This window comes from Stegodyphus dumicola, chromosome 4 (genome assembly GCF_044657685.1).
Source record: "Stegodyphus dumicola isolate Sdum_Otavi_A_Nest chromosome 4, ASM4465768v1".
NCBI classification, from domain to species: Eukaryota; Metazoa; Arthropoda; class Arachnida; order Araneae; family Eresidae; genus Stegodyphus; species Stegodyphus dumicola.
In genome coordinates, this window is record NC_140771.1 from 94,588,724 (window position 1) to 94,608,452 (window position 19,729).

General features: G+C 32.3%; 1 protein-coding gene across 1 annotated transcript in view; it reads left to right on the forward strand.

The window, feature by feature from the left end:
* The window catches only part of LOC118201770 (uncharacterized), a 136,477-nt gene that overhangs the window by 73,558 nt on the left and 43,190 nt on the right, over positions 1–19,729 (forward strand). The window contains exons 10-15 of the mRNA XM_085815233.1: positions 8,100–8,281; positions 13,268–13,373; positions 17,198–17,263; positions 17,362–17,472; positions 17,573–17,724; positions 18,371–18,491. Of these exons, the coding sequence (XP_085671359.1) occupies positions 8,100–8,281; positions 13,268–13,373; positions 17,198–17,263; positions 17,362–17,472; positions 17,573–17,724; positions 18,371–18,491 (738 nt within the window). The remainder of the gene's footprint in view (positions 1–8,099; positions 8,282–13,267; positions 13,374–17,197; positions 17,264–17,361; positions 17,473–17,572; positions 17,725–18,370; positions 18,492–19,729) is intronic.

Below are 19,729 nucleotides of genomic sequence, written 5' to 3' on the forward strand. Positions count from 1 at the left end.
CAGTTCTAATTCGATGTATGCCCAAAAGTGAGAATCAAAATTTCGGCCTTGATCTGTTGATACAGTGCAGCCAAATCTGGCTATCCTGTTATCAACTAATATTTTACAAGTATTCTTAGCTGACATATCGGCAGTAGGTATGACTTCTGGGCATCTGGTGAACCTGTCAATAATTGTCATGCAATAGCAGTTCTTCAGACGGTAGAAGAGGACCTATAAAATCAGTATGGATATGTGCAAATCTTGCATCAGGCATATGAAAGGTACCCAAAAGTGATTTTGAATGTCTATGAATTTTGGAACATTGACATTGAAGGCAAGATTGAACAGCAGTTTTAATAAATTTCTTCATATTAGGCCAAAAAATCACTTAATAATTTGTTTTCTTCAGGCTGAAATATCGGTATGAGAAAAGTGAATCTGCTAAAAAATATTAGAGCAAAAAGATTCAGGAGTGAACGGATGAGGTATATTTGTATCCATATTGCAGTAAAGAGTAACATCCTCCAAAAGAAAATAGTGTTTCTCTAGTTTAAAAACTGGTGAAGAGTGAGGTTAAGAATTTTGAATTTCCAATTCCTGAAGTTGTGCTTCGGATAACTTTTTATAATCAATGTGTTGATTATCAGATACTGCATCTATCTAGCCTGGATAAGGCATCAGCAACGATATTGTCACGACCTTTGATGCATCATATGTCAGTGGAAAATTGGCCAATAAAGTCAAGATGATGAATTTGCCTTGGAGAACACTTTTCGGGCTTTTGCTTAAAAGCATATGTTAAGAACTTTTGATCTGTGTAGATTGTAAAAACCCTGCCTTCAAGCATGTGCCGGAATTTCCTAACCAACAAAGTATATATAGTCAATAGTTCTCGATCATAAGTTGACCATTTCCTTTGACCTTTGCTGAGTTTAATGGATAGAAATGTGTAATGTGTTCCCAAACTGAGTTATGCAATTGCATTAATGAGCTACCAACAGCAACATCCAATGCATGAGTACAAAGTTTCAATGTAGCACCAAGAACTGGGTGTCTGAGAAGCATTTCCTCAGCAATTGCCTTTTTTGCATTGGCAAATGCTTTATCAGCTTTGTTGTCCCCTTCGAGAGGGCATTCTTTTATTTTGCTTCGTTGTGAATGTTTCTTTGTATTAACGTTGCGTTCCAATAACCTATTCAAGGGAGCTAAAACATGCGAAGCTCATGTGACAAAACGTCTGTAAAAGTTAAATATGCTGAGAAATTTCCTTAACTGAGTCAAGATGTGTGGTTTAGGAAAATTTTGAATGGCCTAGACTCTCTCGGGTAAAGGTTTTAAACCCTGTTCAGATATGTAAAAATAATTAACTCCAAAGACGTTAAACCAAAATTGCATTTAGATACATTCATTTTTAACCAATAATTACTTAATCTTTCAAAAAGAGCTTTCAAGTATATCAGACGCTCAGTTTCATCCTTTCACGCAATCAATATATCGTCAAGAAAAGCAAATATGCCTGGCAGCTCACGAGTTATTTCATCAAAAAAGTGTTGAAAGGTTGCAGCTGCGTTGCATAGCCCAAATTGCATTCTTGTGCTATCATAAAGGCCGAAAAAAGTGGCAATAACCATGTATATCATACGGATTAGTTGGAATTTGATGATAGGCTTTTACCAAGTCTTTCGAGAAACTACCTTAGCTTAATGCAACTCTGCTGCAAAATCACAAATGTTGCAGATAGGATACTTATCTGTCACTGTCTGAGTGTTTAACCGTAAAAAGTCTCCCACTGGTCTCCATTCATTTGGCCTTTCTTTGACACCACATGAAGAGAAAGGGATAAATAGTTTTGGAGGGTCACATGTAGCCTAAATTGATTATTTTTTAAATTTCATTCTTAGCAATTTTTAATCTATCTGGGGCTAATCTTCTAGTCTTATATGAAACAGGAGAACCAATAGTTTCAACGAAATGCATAGTATTATGCTTAACAGTCTCATTGAGATCAGGAAGTTTCGACAGGGAAGGATAGTTAGACAGTAATTTGTCATATACACTTTACAATAATTGCTTAATAGAATACAAATTTGTGTTAATTTTTAAATGAGTTTTTAAATCAACAAGCTTTTTTTCCTTAAATCAGGTAGTAAATCAAAGTAATGCAAAAAATCAGATCCAATAATATTCATTCACACTTTACATAAAAAACAAAATTTAAATTGAGCTTCACTTTCTGTTATAGTGGTTTTTTTAAACACTGCGTGATCGCCGTAGAGGCAATACCTCCGCACGCAATTTGCAGACCTCATCCAGTAGAGAATCCAATTTAGAATTATTAGATGCATTGACAGATACAGGTGAAGAAACTATGCTTACCTGAGCATAACTTCCAATATTCTATCAGCAATGCGGGCAGCTTCCGAAGAATCGAACGGCTCAACTGATGCAAGGATAGATTAAATATTTGATGGCGTTTGCTCAGTAAATAACTCTAGTAACAATGAGTTGGATATATCTTGTTTTTCAGCACTCCATTTCATGACACAAAGCAATTCGGAAGGTTTTTCTGTCTCCAAGCTGCTCACCGGTGAGTAATTTCTGGATTTCATTGGTACTGCGTTCCCCACAATGATCCATAATAGCAGCTTTCAGGTCTTTGTAAGAAGAATATGTGCATTCCCAAAGTATGATATCTTGAACCTCAGAAGCACTCTCTGGTGGTAAATGAGTGATGCATTAGTTAAATTTTGTCTTGGGATCCGTAACAGGCTTGGGTGTGGTTAAAGCAAAACACAATGCCGATTAAATTTGTATTTTCACGGCTGCTGTTTCCTTCATGGCAGTGGCTGCAGGGAAGAACACGAAAAGTCCTGGAACCAAGCTTCTGGAGCTTCATGCATTTAGGCAGGTCACCATTCTATGTTGTGTGGATTATGGCCTTGTTGTTAATCTTCAAAGACGTAACTCCACATTGCTAAAATACAATTTATTAACACACCTAACCATTAATACAACTATATATTAAAATAAAAAAATTCTACACAAATATTCAAACAGCCTTCCACTCGAGCTAAGGGCAATAAGGCAATAAGTGGGTGAGTTCGCTGGTCGTGCTGGCAGTTATTATGAAAACAACATGACGTCATCTGGCGACGTGCACAGCCGAACATAATCTGCCACATTCTTAAAATTTCTCACAAGTTTTACGTAGCTTGGTTAAATACTTTGTTATTTGCACACACAAAAAAAGTTATTTTGGGGCATCTGAAAGCACTTGGCTTTCCTCTAGATTACATTAAAAAAAACCAAAGTAGTTTTCGTCAGTGAGAAATTACAGCATGCTTCTGCTTTGGGAATGAGAGCACAACTTTCCGAAAATGTTGTGTTCCAATTCTCCAATGAGCGTCAAGTGCCACTGCGCTTGATCTGGCATATAATTACAAATGAGCACAAAGCAAAATCGAGGTTGTTGTTTTGCTCATCTTTTCACTGAGCGGTGTAAGTTTCTGTTATAGCGGTTTTTTGAAACACTGTGTGATCGTCGTAGAGACAAAACCTCAGCACGCAATTCGCAGGCCTCATTGAGTAGGGAATCCAATTTAGAATTATTAGATGGACAGATACAGGTGAAGAAACTGTGCTTATCTGAGCAGGTGTAACTTCCAATATTCTATCAGCAATGCCGGCAGCTTCTGAAGAATCGAACGGTTCAACTGACGTGAGGGTAGATTAAACATTTGTACAAGAAGATTTGTTGACAAACATAAAACGAGTCATTTCCGGATTTTATTGGTACCGCTTTCCCCACAATGATCCGTAATGGCAGCTTTCAAGTCTTCGTAGGAAGAATCTGTGTTTTCCCGAAGTATGATATCTTGAACCGCAGAAGCACTCTGTGGTGGTAAATGAGTGACGAAAAGTTAAATTTCGTCTTGGGATCTGTAACAGGAGGACCAATAGTTTCAGCGAAATGCATGATACTATGCTTAACAGTTTCATTAAGATCAGGAAGTTTCGACAGTGAAGGATAGTTAAGCAGTAATTTATCATATACACTATTTGCAATAGCTGCTTAATAGAATACAAATGTGTGTTAATTATACTGCAATTAATTTTTAAATGAGTTTTTAAATCAACAAGCTTTTTGTTCCTTAAATCACGTAGTAAATCAAAATAATGTAAAAAATCAGATCCAATGATATTCGTTGACACTTTACACACATGAAAATCAAAATTAAAATTATGACGAAGGCCGAAGTCAAGACTTGATGATTTTTCTCCTTAAACCGGAATAGGAGTACCACTGGCAGCAGAAAACATCATAATAGTTGTCTGATGCATTTCGTCTTTGGTTGCTCAGAGGAGACTGACATCGTGTGATATGGCATATAATTAGCAAATGAGCACAAAGCAAAGTCGAGGTTGTTGTTTAGTTCATCTTGTCGCTGAGCAGTATGAGTACACTTTCGGTCGTGAAATAGTTTAAGAAATCGCCGTCTTTTGTTTTAGTTATGTCTAGAAAAAAGTAAAATACTCATGTACAAAAATAATAGACAAGTGACTTTCCTTCTATTATTTTCTCAAGGAGATGTGTAATACATTTGCAATGTGTACTGTGTGTCAGTGCATTTCTTTGATTTTGCACAGTGGAAGGGCCGATGTTCTCAAACATGTGCGTACATAAAAACTAGGAAACAAATGTTTAAAAAATTATTAATGCAGAATGCCTGCTCTCTACGTTTTGACTGGAGCACAACCTGCCACTGAATGCATCGGATCATGCTACGGCTTTATTTTAAAAAATGTATCCTGATAGCCAGATCGCTAAGAAATACCCAAGTGCAAGGAACAAAAGTATGCAGGTATTAAAGAAATGGGTATGAAAAATAAAATATTCAGTTATTGATTGCATTAAAACAGTTCCATTCTGTCTTTCTACAGATGGAAGCTGTAATACTGATTCAACACTGCATCCAATTGATGTTTCTTTTTTTTTAATCCGATGCTAAATATTGAGTGTAGATTATTATTTGTTCCCATTGTAGAAGGACATGCGACAGGCACAGCTAATTATAAAAACTTTTAAGTACATTATGTAGCACAGCTAATGAATAAAACTTTTTTTTAAAAATGCATTTCCTGTGGATAATTGTGGTGTTTAGCAGCAATTCTCTGCAGGAATAAACACCACAGGTCACCACAATTATCCACAGGTCTAACTAAAACAAAAGACCGCAACTTTGTGCTGATAATGCATGATAGTGGTAGGCTTGCAGATTGGTTTTACAGGCATCTGTAAAAAGGAAAATTCAGATCTGTAAATTATGAGGTGCACATGTCACTGCTTAAATTTATCAGTTGAAAAACACCAATAAGTGTGGATGAATCATTGTTGATATTTATTCTTATCTTGACAGGAGTTCCAAAAGGAACGAAAAATTCAAGCAATTCCAACAGATGCATAATACTGAAATAAGAAAAATTTTAAATGTGTGTACATATTGGCTATCTTTAAAGAAATGTTTATCTAGAATCCTGACCAATGGAACCTGCTTCTTGCATTGTTTAAGGAAGAAATAAATGCTTCTAGAGTTAAGATAAAAAGTTATAAAATACCTAAAGTGGAGATGTAATTATTATTTCTGCTGTTAAAAGTAGGTTTAAGAAAAGTAATTTCTGCACCAGTGAACAATTTAATTGGTAGTTCCCAAAATAATGCTACAAAATGTAAGTGCAAAGCTGATACTGAAAATTAAAAAAGAAAAAAAATCTGAAAGGTTCCTGATTTTAACTTAATGTTCAAAGGGGTGCTTTTTTTTTTTTTTTTTAACATTTTGTATGTTATCTTAATTTATTAAGTATCATGTTTTACCTACTCAAACTATAAAATTCAGTTTAACAGCAGTATCACAAAATAATTTATAATGAGCATATCTTTAGAATTTTCAATACAGAGTCTCGCATGCTGGAGATAAAAATGTTCCCCCCCCCAATCCATATAGTGTTGCCATTGCTTGCTTTGAAATCGTTGAGTTTGTTAATCAAAAATTCGGTGAAGTGTTTCAAAATATGAAATCAATAATAAAACAAATTTCAAATTCAAATTAAGGCTTCCACATGCCCATATTCTGTGGAAGATTACGTTATTGAAATTTGGATGGCTCTAGGTACTGTTGTTTTATTGCAGTGCGAGAAACATACATACATTCATGCAGGTTCTTCATTATTTAATTTCTTTAAATATAATACAGGGCAATAATATTTGGTGGCAACAATGTGAAAAGTGAAATAACACTTATCGTGAATTGACGCAAAATGCCAAAACAAAATTAACAGACCTTCTGGGTAATGCTCCTTTGGGCTGAAAATGCTCAACAAGAAAACATTTTCCAGTTACTGTAGTTTATCTTGTGAAGAACGAACATTTTTGTTTTTGTCTTTGGACCTTAACACAAAGCTTTTTGCTTTTTTATACAGTACATTTTGCCAAAATTTGATGTTCTTTATGGGGTTGATGGTTCTACAAAGCAGAATTCCATTAATTCATGTTTTGCAATCTATGATTTATAATGTGTTTAGAGACATTTTATCAAAGTTTGTAAAGACAGTGCTTCTAATTCGATAAATGATGTGATTTATGGTGAAATAGAAAATCAGAAGAAAGATGAAGATTTGTTAGGGGCTGCAGCTTACAAAGTAGTGGAACTTTGAGGGTAAGACAAAAATAAGTTTTAGTTCTACATTAGAAGCTACTTCTGTGGAACATGTAATTACATATTACATAAATTTTCAGTCAATGATAAAGTGATTTTACATGCTAAACTTGCAAATGTTTCTGTGCTAGAAAATGCATCTTTTTCCAATATAAGATAATTTTTTAATAGATTTCCAGTTTTACTTCATTTAGTCATGAAAGACAATAGTAATGATGTTGTAGCTGATAAATGGCACTCGCAATTTTGAAGTTTACGAATAGAAAACTTGTATAAAGTTATAAAACCAGCTAGGATTGACATCCATTGAAGTTTAATTGGAAAACTGAAGGGTAATGATGGAATTTTATAGTGAACTGTCTAGATTAATTTTGGCCATCCTGAGAATTTCCCACAGTAATGCAGACTGTGAGAGGATTTTCAGTATTGTTGCAAAAACAAAGACTAAATTTATATCTAATATTATTAGAAAAAATTTTATTAGCAGAAGCAGGCATATGTGACAGTTGCTACGAATAAATTATGAAGTTTCTTTTTTAATGAAAGCAAAATTCACCACTGTTCATAGCATTTGTACAAAAACTGATTAAAGTATTATTTTTCGTTAAAATAGTTTTTAAAACTATTTGCATCTTTTAACGAAAAAAAAAAAATGTATGTATGTTTCTCGCACTGCAATAAAACAACACTACCTAGAGCCATCCAAATTTCAATAACGTAATCTTTCACAGAATATGGGCATGTGGAAGCCTTAATTTGAATTTGAAATTTGTTTTATTATTGATTTCATATTTTGAAACACTTCACCGAATTTTTGATTAACAAACTCAACGATTTCAAAGCAAGCAATGGCAACACTATATGGATTGGGGGGGGGAACATTTTTATCTCCAGCATGCAAGACTCTGTATTTAAAAAGTTTTTTTTTTTTTTTTTTTTTTTTTTTTTTTTTTCCATGTAAGTATTTGTGTACTTTTTGCATTTAAGAATTAGTAACTGAACTTACAGTTATTAATTAGCAACTATTTAAAGTATTTCATTATTTAAAATTATTTTTATCATTGATAAAAATCTTCTGGTTTCTTATAAAAAATATCCTTAATTTTTAGTGTTGGAGGTTAGAAAGTATGCAACTAGACTATTTTATTTTGTTTTGTTTTGTACTGTTTTATTATGTATTAATGTTAACTTTCTATATTAGTTCATGGTGATTTTCCTATGATTACATTTCTTTTTTGGAGGGTGGTATCATTACTGCTTTGTGATGAATTATTGAGATCATTATGTGAAAAATTCCATTTATTTTCATTTTTAACTTCATTAAATACATGAAGACTTATTTGGATTATGTAGTATGTATTATTTACATGCATGTGGTGTGCTAATAAAAAATGTAAATTTCAGCCTGATTGTGAAGAAGGAAATGAAATGGTTTTCTGTGACTCCTGCAATATATGTGTTCACCAAGCATGTTATGGCATAATGGCAATCCCAGAAGGTAGCTGGATCTGTCGACCCTGTGCCTTAAATATCAAACCTCCATGCATCCTTTGTCCTAATACTGGAGGGGCAATGAAGAGTACGAGGTAACTATTTGATATGATGAGGTATAATAATCAGCTGACAGTTATATTTTTGAGTAGTGTAAAAGACTTATTATTAGTCATCAAAGTGGGTATTTTTCAAAGCAATTTTTATTGTATTAAGGTCGTACAGAATTGTATGACACAAATGCTGCCACAGAGCGGAATACAATTTATTAACAAAAAACGAATAGTATATCAATTAGAAATAATCCTCGCCCAAGTCAATACACTTCTGCCATCTGGCTGGGAGGTTCCGAAGGTCTTGTTAAACCAGTCTATGGGCATGTTGGTGCAGCACTTGCAGATGATTGCATATAGTTCGGCAGAAGATTCAACATGTTGGCACCTGACTAAGTCCTTCATCTTGTCAAGCAAGGTGTAGTCCGAGGGGCCAGATCGGGCGAGTACGGAGGTTGTCAACACAGAGCCAAATGCTGTGGGGACATGCTGCAACAGCACATGCCGTGCCTGTTTGCCCAGACGACGTTGTTGAATGTGCCATCGCAGCATTCTGGCAAACTCACGGTATCGGTCGCTGTTGATGATGCACCCAAGCTCCAGCCAGTCTATAAGAAGAATGCCCTTGCCATTTGCTTCTGCGTGTTCAACACCAGCCTAGGCTTCTCGGGATGGGGGGTTGATGCATGCGTCCACTCCACCCCATGGAGCTATTTTTTTTTTCGGTAGTGTCGTGCAAAAACTAAGTTTCGTCTCCCACGACCAGGTGGGTGAAGAAGTCATATGGATCGGCATCATGTAGTGCAAGAAGTTTTTTGCAGATGTCAACACGCTTCGCCTTTTGTTGTGGTGTGGGTGCATGAGGCACCCACTTTGCACACACATTTGTCATTTCCAAATCACCATGCACAAGCCCTGTCTCTTCCTGCATCTTGTTGAATGTTATGCGCCTGTTCGCCATGATTAAATCTGACACGCTTGATCTTTTTTCACCTAATAAAATCTGAGAATTGCACAGAATTGGCATCGCATGCAGTATTATTTTCCCATGTACATATGTTTTTGCTTGAAATCATCAGAGAGTTGCGCAACTGTGGCATAAATTCGATCATTTACAAAGTACATCTTCATTTCAGTATTATATCTTCTAACAGTGACGTTAGGCAAAATGCCATATTTCTGAAGAAATGCAAGGTTCTTGTCCCATCATTCGGCAAACTCCGCAGTTCCCTTACAGTTCCTTACAAGTAACAAAATTTACTCAAGTGCAACAAAATCAAGTGTTACTGAGAAAAATGGCCATAGAATATGAAGGTGGAAGTTCTGCGTGTGCGCAGAACTATTTTGGTGAACTATTTTGGCTGTTTTGGTGACAGTGCATTGCCTTATGAATACTTTTCAGGAAACACAGGTGGTCAAAAAGTATCATTTATTAAAATGGTGTTTTCAAATAGCTCAGATTTCTGCACAGTAGCACTCAACACATAAATGAGGTTTTTTTTTTTTTTTTTTTTTTTTTTTTTTTTTTTTTTTTTTTTTTTTTTACAGAGTATTGGTATTAATTTAGAAGTCAAACAACAAAAATGAGCATTATATTTTAAAATTTTCACAGGACTAGTTTCAATGGTTTGAAAATATAACACTGATTTTAGTTGTTTGACTTCTAAATTAATATTTGTTCGGTGTGTTATTGTCTCTTAAGAGTATTGGTATTTATTTAAATATTAATTAAGCTGATTATTTTAAATTTTATTTTGAAAGTTATTATTTTAATCTTGAATGGCAATATTTATTTTTAAATATGTGCTATTTTAGATTGTTATTATTGTCTAACCTTATTAGTATGTTGTTCTGAATCATTCTCTGTATTTTAATTATCCTGTTTATCGAGTTACTTTTACTAAATCTCGAGATAACCTTCTAATAAGATATAATTGTATTTTGATCTCAGGAAGCAGCAGTTCATATGTTTAGACATCAATGATCTGCTTTATGTCAGAGTAAAGTTATAAGATTTCTGGGTACATATGTTTAGAGCAGTAGTTGTCAACCTTTAGAACACCACGGGCCACTACATATATAATTTTATATTTCGCTGACCACTAATATGAATTGAAAAAAAAAAGTAAATACATTTTTACACTAATAATCAACAAACTACACGTATTTCGTTCACATTAAAAAATTACATGAAAATTACAAAAATCTTATCTTTTTGTAAAGAAAGCTTCACATTTCCATATCACTGAAAAGAAACTTCACGAAAAGCAAGAACAAACCGGCAAACGTAAAGCAATATCAATAAACTGACAGTGTTATGCCACCAATTTTTAATTATCATAAACATACTAATCATCGTTCAATAGCATATGTTTGTAATTCAAAAGGAAAGCGAATTCCAGTTCCAGCTATTATTGTAACAGCAGCATATCCATGGATGCTAATTCTCACTTTCAAATGTCACTAGATATACCTGCAAAAGTAGCTAAAATGTATAATCCATATTCTATAATAGGTTTGGTTACTCATCATTTTTTAAACTGAATCTTCATAAAAATATATATAATGTCCCAATTTTTCTGTGGACCATCAAACAGTTTTCATGGACCACCAGTAGTCCGTGACCCCTGGTTTAGAGGTTTTACTCATTTTTTTTTTTATTATTTTTGTCATTGAATTAATAGTTGAAATTAATATTTTAAGCTTTATTTTAAAAAATTAACAACTTCTTAGCTTTCCTAATTTAAATGTTTCTTCTTATAGCAAATTTACAAATATCTGAGAAAAATTAATTAGTAACAAAATTTAGTGCTGATGCACGTTATTTCCCTGCTACTTAATGAAACCAGTTTATTTATTTTTTGCAGATTCCTCAGGATATTTTAAGCATTTCTGCATTATAGCTCCTGAATGCATTAGTTCTTATCAATGTTAGTTCAGTTCAAGAAAATTTTTTCATTAAGTTTGCTTGAATAAATATGGATTTTAAAACCAGTTACAGAAAATATTGAATATACAAAATGTTTTTATGTTTATATTCCTCCATTTAGAGTTAATTTTTATTGAGCATTTAACTATAGTATGTCAATTTTTAATTATTTTATTAGTATTCGTTGGAGAATTACGAACTTCCTATGTAAAAAATTACTAATACAATATCGGTGTTGATGCAATGACAACTGTTACATGTTTAAAGTAATTTTTATGAATAAGTGTAATATTAGGTTATTATAATAGTAAGTTTGTAATTTCATCTTAATTGATTGTTTTATGAAACATAAATTTGGTGATTAAAAATGCATAAAAAATAACCATCATCCTACTTTATGGATTATAATTATTTGTTGTGTGGTATTTGCCTTTTAAAACCATTTCAAGGGACTTCATGAGTTACGTATGTAGCATCTAATGTCTATTATAAGTTATGAATGTATAAAAATTATGAAGAATATATTTTTTCCCTCTTTCCTTTCTTCTCTCCCCCTTTTCTTTGTGTGTGTTCTAAATCTTAATCTGTGGATTGTTCCACCATATCCTTAGCATGTGAAACATTTACACGCAGGTATCTACATTTATTCTATTGTAGTGTATAACGAAATAGTTATGCACTATATAGAAATTTATTGTTTAGATATTTTTTGCAATTAGCCTTCACCATGTGATACAGCCAGAGACTGAGCATCTGAGAGACTAACTTTTTTTGTTTGTTCCTTATTATTGTGGCCTCTGTTATTAAAAGAGTCACCATAGTCCTCTTATTAGTTAATTATGCCAAAGCAGCAACCCAGCTCAGAGCTTTTTGCATGACCAACAGCTCTAAAATCTGTTCCATATTCCACTTATAGTTATCTATTCCGAGAAGATCTCTAAGCCAAAGATCTGCTTTTTGTTTCATAATTTCATTAGAAACAAATAAATAAAGCATTTTTTAATATCAAAGGTAATAAACTCTTTCAGAAAAGTGAAAAAATGTAGCAAATTGTTAATTAAAATATCATTTGTAAATAAAGGTTCATTTTTTTAAATTTGATGTGAGCAATTAAAAATATATAAATAAAAATAAAACTAACCATACATTTTTATGACATAATTATTCATAAAAGTCCGTTAAATCAGAAAGCTAAAAGTAATCAAATAGCAGATGAGAGCTGTTTTGTAGATTTGTTTTTCAAAATTGTACATTGATTTTATGCACTATACACAGATTGACTTTCAGTACTGCAAGCATGACAGTTTTGTCATTTAGCATCTTTTATGTATTTAATAAAACATAAACGGGAACATAAAATCTGAGAGGTTGCTTATGAAGATGATTTGCAAACACAAACAGAGACTATTCTCAATCATTTATCATAAATAATTTCTTAAGAATCATAGAACCTTCACAGAAAGTAGATTAAAGGTATTTTGCTCGAATAGGTCAAAGGTAAGTGGTAAGGCATGCCCATTGATAAATTCATAAGCAAGTCAAAATCTATTGCTTTTATTTGTAAAATATATCAAGCATCACATTATTGGTTTTAAGGGTTGATCTTAAAAAATTGTATTCTGTTATGTAAAAAGCATACAGAGTTTTAAACTATTAATCGTCATAATATTTCCTATCTAAAGAATATATGATTAATTAAAACTTCATACTCTGTGTATTAACATTTTACTGTTATGGAACTTGTATTGTAAAAAATATAGGCCTAAAAGTGCAGTGTAATATTTAATGATATTTTGATATTCAGGCTTTCAATTTAAATAAATTACCCAAATAGAAACATATACAGATATATTTAATCTTTCAGAAAGCTTCGTTAATATACATAAAAGATCCCTCAATGTCTCTAAATTTGTGATGTCTTTAAATTCATTCCTTAATACCTGACAATTTTTTCATTATGAATGATCTTAAGAATTTTATAAGTTTTTGCATATTTTGTGTTGGAAATGAGCAAAATCACATGTGCAAAATCAGCCATGATTTTGCCATTCCCAGTGGGTACCACATTATATTAATTTTCTTTTTCTTTTATAAAACAGCAGTGGTGAAAAGTGGGCACATGTCAGCTGTGCATTATGGATTCCAGAAGTTAGCATTGGATGTCCTGAAAAAATGGAACCAATCATGAGAATTTCTCATATACCTGTAAGCTGCTTATGTTGTTAAATGACGTGATTGTTATATTATAGTCAGTACTTAGGTCTTCAAATTATTAATTCAGAAGTCAAAAAACAAAAATCAGCGTTATGTTTTCAAAATTTTCACAGGACTAGTTTCGATGATTTTACCGAACCACCATCCTCAGCTGCAAAACCGCAAATGAACAAGATAGGAAATAATGATTAGATAAGATAATAAAGCCTGGACAAGAATAAGCAACTGGCGCCATCTGTTGATGAAACCAGAACTAAAACATAATTTCTTTAAAGGCCGAAGGCAAAGATGGAGTGGAATTAGGATCGTTAACTAGAACAGAAAGATTTTTTTGAATGTGAAATACCTCTAGAAAATCCAGTTCTCCAATGGAAGATGTTTTTTGAATAATTTTGGCAGCAGAAAAATTGAAAAATTTAATTTACATTCACCAAATTAAGAGAGCCTTAAAATTCTGCGTCAAGGAACATGAGGCATTATGTTAGAAAAAAGGAAACACAGAAGTCTTCTGTTGCTCAACATTGTTGGTCCGAAAATCACACTTTCAATTTTTTTGCTGCCAAAATTATTCAAAAAACATCTTCCATTGGAGAACTGGATTTTCTAGAGGCATTTCACATTCAAACAAAAATCTTTCTGTTCTAGTTAATGATCCTAATTCCAATCCATCTTTGCGTTCGGCCTTTAAAGAAATTATGTTTTAGTTCTGGTTTCATCAACAGATGGCACCACTTGCTTATTCTTGTCCAGGCTTTCTAATCTTATCTAATCATTATTTCCTATCTTGTTCATTTGCGGTTTTGCAGCTGAGGATGGTAGTTCGGTAAAACCATCAAAACTAGTCCTGTGAAAATTTTGAAAATATAATGCTGATTTTTGTTGTTTGACTTCTGAATTAGAATTTGTTCGGCGTGTTATTGTTTTTTAATAATTTATTCAGTGATGTGCAGTACCATGTACTATAATCAAGAAAATTTTTGTTCATCAGGTAAACCAACTGAATTCAAATATTGCCGAGCCTCGGGTAGGAAATGATTTTCAAAGCAATCATTTATTAACACTTGTGTCATCCATGCTGTTTTGTTTGCACGATATAAAATGGAGGAAATCTTATTTCGTTTAAATGCTCAAGGTCTTGTATTTTTTTCCGATTACGAAAGGTTTACACTTGTGAATTTCTGCAGCATTTGCACATGCCAAAATTGTTAGTTTGGCTTTGGAATCTTTGACACTAGTTGGAGCTGTTTTGGTAGAGGTTGCCAAGGTATTTCACTGTACATATTGCTAGAAAGGCAAATTTCATCAGTGTTTTGAATTTGTTAAGATAATTTTTCACCATTAGTGAATACAATAAATTGTTCAGCAGCTTCAGTATCGGCCATCATCAGATTGGCGACTGAAGACAAGTTGTTACGCTAAATTTTGTCTTGCTCTCTATTGCGCACTGAGATAATTAAGCCTGAATTGTATTTTTTTAGTTATTTATTATACTTATGTCTGTTTCTTGCAGATGCTTATATGAGTCCTGAATAAATAAATTGCCACGTATACTTATGGCTAATCAAGAGCCTGCGCTTCACATCTCACTGCCTGATGCAGTCTCTGTGGCCCTCATTTCTGCTAACAACTGCCTCCCTTAAGTTCTAAATTTTTGTCGCCCCTAAATTTTGAGATCCAGTGCTTTTCCTAAATTCCAAAAAATTTTGTCTTCCCATAATTTTGCTACTCAGTGCTTCTTTAAATTCCAAAAATTTTGTCTTCCATAAATTCTGTTCACCAGTGTGGCCATATATGTCCTGGTGCCGGTTCTGGGTTTATGTGAATAACATATTTATTGTTCTTAATTCAAATAGCACTAAATGTAATCTTTTGACCTATGAGCATCATTAACAAAATCTATTTTTAGCATACAGAAAGAAGTTTTTGTTAAATTTTTCCTCGTCAACATCTCTTGGTGCATTTAACTTAAATCTGCAATCATCGCTAAGCGTAATGTCAACAAAAAAGTTTACCATACTCTATTTTATTCAATTAAAAATTGTGTATGCATCACTGCATGAGTCATTACACAAGTTGTCATGTGTTGAAAAGCATGCAGTGATGAAAGCCAAATATGATAAATAATGATTCACTATGTTGACTTCAGGGATATAAAATACTAGTTGGTGTAAAATGTGTTTGTTTGTGAATGATGTTTCTGTGTAGAATGTGTTTCGGTTTGAGAATTGTGCCAAGCAAATATGTAACTACGTGATACGCAGCAAATACGCAGGAGTGAAATTATTGATCACACAAATTTATTCTAAAATTATTGTTTCTTCAGTAACGAGGTATTTTATTTAGTGTCAAAGTGAATTAAGAATAGGGACTCTCCACATGTTTTATTATGAGGAAAAAAATCAAATGTGCGTGTGTAAAGCATAAAAAAATTTTAAAACGCTGTTGGTGGCTTTGAGATCCAGATTCTAGATCATTCCGGATATTGGACGTACAGATTTTGGACTTTGTACTTTATTTTTTATATGGGAATATTGATGAAGTGCATTGCAGGAAGCTGTTGTAGTATATTATATTGATAAAAGCAGTATATTTAAATTTTCAGAGATTTCTGTGCGTGATATTGTATAATGTACGATACTTAAAGATGGGTTTTTATTTATTTTTTTTTATAGCATAAATGTGCTTAATATGGGGCATTCAGATGGCAATGCATCTGGTGCTGTAATTTTAGAATATAATCATTTAAAAAAATGCTCCAGCTTTTATGAAAACAACTGTGATTTCAGTTGTTTTGATGTTTCATTACAGCACTGTGCTAATAGGTTTACATGTGGAGTAAAGATTAGACTTGCACGTGTTTGAATAAAGTCATTCAAAAGTGCACTGAGAGATTTAAGTATTCTGTGAGGTAGATTTTTTTCTTTATGTACTGGAGTTTTTGCATAACACACATGCACACGCACACACAAAAAAAAAGGGGTACGAATTGGAAAGAATCTTTGGGTTGTGCTCCATGCGATGTATATTAAGTATCAATTATATAAATTAAATGTCAGTTTCATTAAGGCAAACGTGCTGAAAGACTGCAAGGCGAGTACTATGATATATAGGTTAGTAGATTATATTCTGTGACAAATTTTAGAGTTACAGACAATATTACAAAAGTATGTTTCCTACTTGCTGATGGAATAACAATATTTTTTATTGGAATGGTTGGCTGCAACATGATTCAATATTTTCAGTTGAATCATCACATAAAATAAATTTTTCACCATATCATCCAACATATACAACAGAGTATATCCTTACTTCAAGAAAGCAAAAATTCTGGCAAATGCAGGGAAGGTCATGCATCTCCTTTTCTTTGACCCTTATGTTTCACTAGGGAAAACTAATCATTCTTAACTTTTGTAAAACCATGCAAATGGAAATGTTTCCATAAAATGTCTTTACTTTGCACTATTTAACATTGAATTTGGTGTCATGAACAAAATTGAACTATGCTGTTGAAGAATGTTTTAATGTTGAAGAGGGGTTAGAACATATCAATTGAATATGGCTAAAGATGCATTTAGTTGGAGAAATATGTTTACTGTATAAAATTTTTATTCGTTATGAAAAACAGTGTTGTTACTTTTTTATATTTGAATGTTGAAGAGGGGTTTAGCTAAAGATGAATTTAATTGGAGAAATATGTTTACCGTATAAAATTTGTACCCATTATGAAAAAAGGTATGGTTATTTTTTAAACGACCAACATAAATTTGATTAACTATAAAAAAAGAACCTTTGCCAAAACATTTTGTCTTTTACAGGCTAGTAGATGGGCACTTATATGCACCTTATGTAGAGAAAGAGTCGGTGCTTGCATTCAGTGTTCAGTAAGTGTTTTACTCTCTTTCTTGATCCTAAAATTACAGTGCAAGTTATTTAGCTGTTTATTGTCTAAACTGTCTCACATATTAAAAATGTATTTTAGGTAAAACAGTGTAAAGTTGCCTATCATGTGACTTGTGCATTCGAACATGGATTAGAAATGGAAATGAAAACCACACCAATTGATTCAAATGAAGAAGGTGTAAAAATGCAGGTTTGCTTGGTTTCTAATATATAAATGAATTTTTGTTCTTTTTGCTGTATAATACTAATGTTAAAATTTAAGTATGAATGCAATCAATTTTGTTCTGTAGTCTTATTGCTCCAAACACAGCAAGGCTGAAAATTCATTTGAAAGGGCTTCATCAGTAGCTAAATCTCCAAAAAAAAACAGAAAAAAGAAAGAAATGAAAAGTGAAAAGGATGCAGATGATGAAGTTGATGAACACAATGCACGCCTACAAAAGTAAGAGTGAATGAAAGTTATTTAATTAGTAGAAGAAAAATGCAGGAGTATTTTAATAATAATTAATTAATGGAAATAATCAGTAAAGTCCTTAAATGTAGATTTTCTTTTTTTACAGATTTTTTGGTGGAGGGATTTAAAGTTGAATTTTTTGCAGATTGCATGTTAGACCAAAAATAATGGATTTTTTATGATTGTGTACTGTCATTTTATGTAGTTATTTTACATTCTACTGTGCAATTTCCTCAGTAGTCCCTTCATATTAGGAATCAAAATTATGAATAAATAGAAAATTTTTTCAAAACATTTTTTGTTATAACTTATGTCAATGTGTTAAAATAGAAATTCAGATTAATTTCAAAGTCATGAACAGGAAACAGGGCATCTCAAATTTTTCTGTCAAGTTTAATTTTCTATGTAAATGCATTGATTATTAAAAGCATGCAGAATGTTTTTGCTTTCATAGAAAGAAACTTGCATCAGATTCTTGTGAGATGTATAGGTTTGTAAAATTATTATGATTGAATTTTATTCAGTTTTAATGTTAAATATTGTTTAATCTTATTCATTTGATTGCTGTATAAATGTTAACATTAGTTTCCTTTTTTTTCTTTTGTTTAACCTTCTTTTTTTCCCCTCCTGCCAGAATACGATCACTTGAAGCTCAATTTCATAGATATGTTAATGTAAAAGATACAGCAGAGTTACTTAATGTGGATCCTCAAGTTGTGGACTTCTTGTATTATTATTGGGTACTAAAGAGGAGGGTGAGTTTCAGATATGAACATAAACTAATTTTCTTTTGTGTTTTTTTTTTTTTTTTTTTTTTTTTTTTTTTTTGTTACTCATTGGTTGTCAGGCATTAGTTTTAATTTAATAAATTTGGTTGAAGAAATAAATTATTCTCCTTTTGAGGTCTAGTTTTTTGTTAATTTTGTATGTTAAAACAGTGGTAATTCTTTTCTGAGTTTAATTTCTTCCTTTAATGTTTAATTAACTCAATAAATTCATATTTTTGTAGCATGTCTTCTGTAAATAGATTAAATGTACTGTAAGTTAGTTTAAGTACTCTTAAGTAGTACAAAACCAAACTGTTAATTGTGGGCAAAACATTTGTGTTTGGATTTTGTTCTGAGGCCTTTAAATGTTGGCCTTTTTTAACGTTGTAAAGCAAAATGTTGATTTTTTTTATTAGTATTCCTAATTTGATTATTTTCCTACATTTATAAGTACCATGTATAATTTTGCAATTTGTAGCATTGCAGTTAAAGCACTTACTTGCAGTTGAATTCCAGTTTAAACCTCATCTGAAAAGATATATTTACACTCTTTTTCATATAAAATTTACAAATGTTTTAATACACACTGCCTTTCCCCCCATAAAATATGTTTGCATTTAGAGTTACAATCAGTGGCGCCTCGTAGCTAAAATTAGTGGGGGTGCTGTTTCAAAAAATTTAACCTTTGTTTTAAAATTGTGTAAAAGGAAACAAACATGTATAAAAAGAAAATTTATTTTGAAACTTCATGAAATCTTACAAGAAAAAAATTAAACACTTCTTAATTATTTTAACCTAAATTGTTACAGTTCAAATTTTATCTAGTCATTTTAAAATGAAATCCATTCTTCTTTTATTAATTTGCATGAAAAGATGAATAATTTTCTCCTTGATCTCTGGATGACAACTGAGGAAATTTTTCTTTATTGAAAGCAATGCAAGGGCATTTAGTCTTTCTGAATTCCTAGTGCTTCTTAAAAAAGTTTTCGTTTTCTTTCAATGTTGAAAAGCAGCGTTCTGCCTCTGATGTAGTCATGGGAACTCTCAAGAGAATTTGTGTCAGTTTCGTAATTTCACTAAGAACATCATCTAGATTATTTTCTAAGATAAATTTCAGGAACTAATTAATTTGCAGTATTCATGGATATCAGAGCTACAATAGTATACTTTTAGTTCAGTTTCAAGCTTTTCTTTGTCAATCTTTGGATATGCTTCAGTGTCAGTAC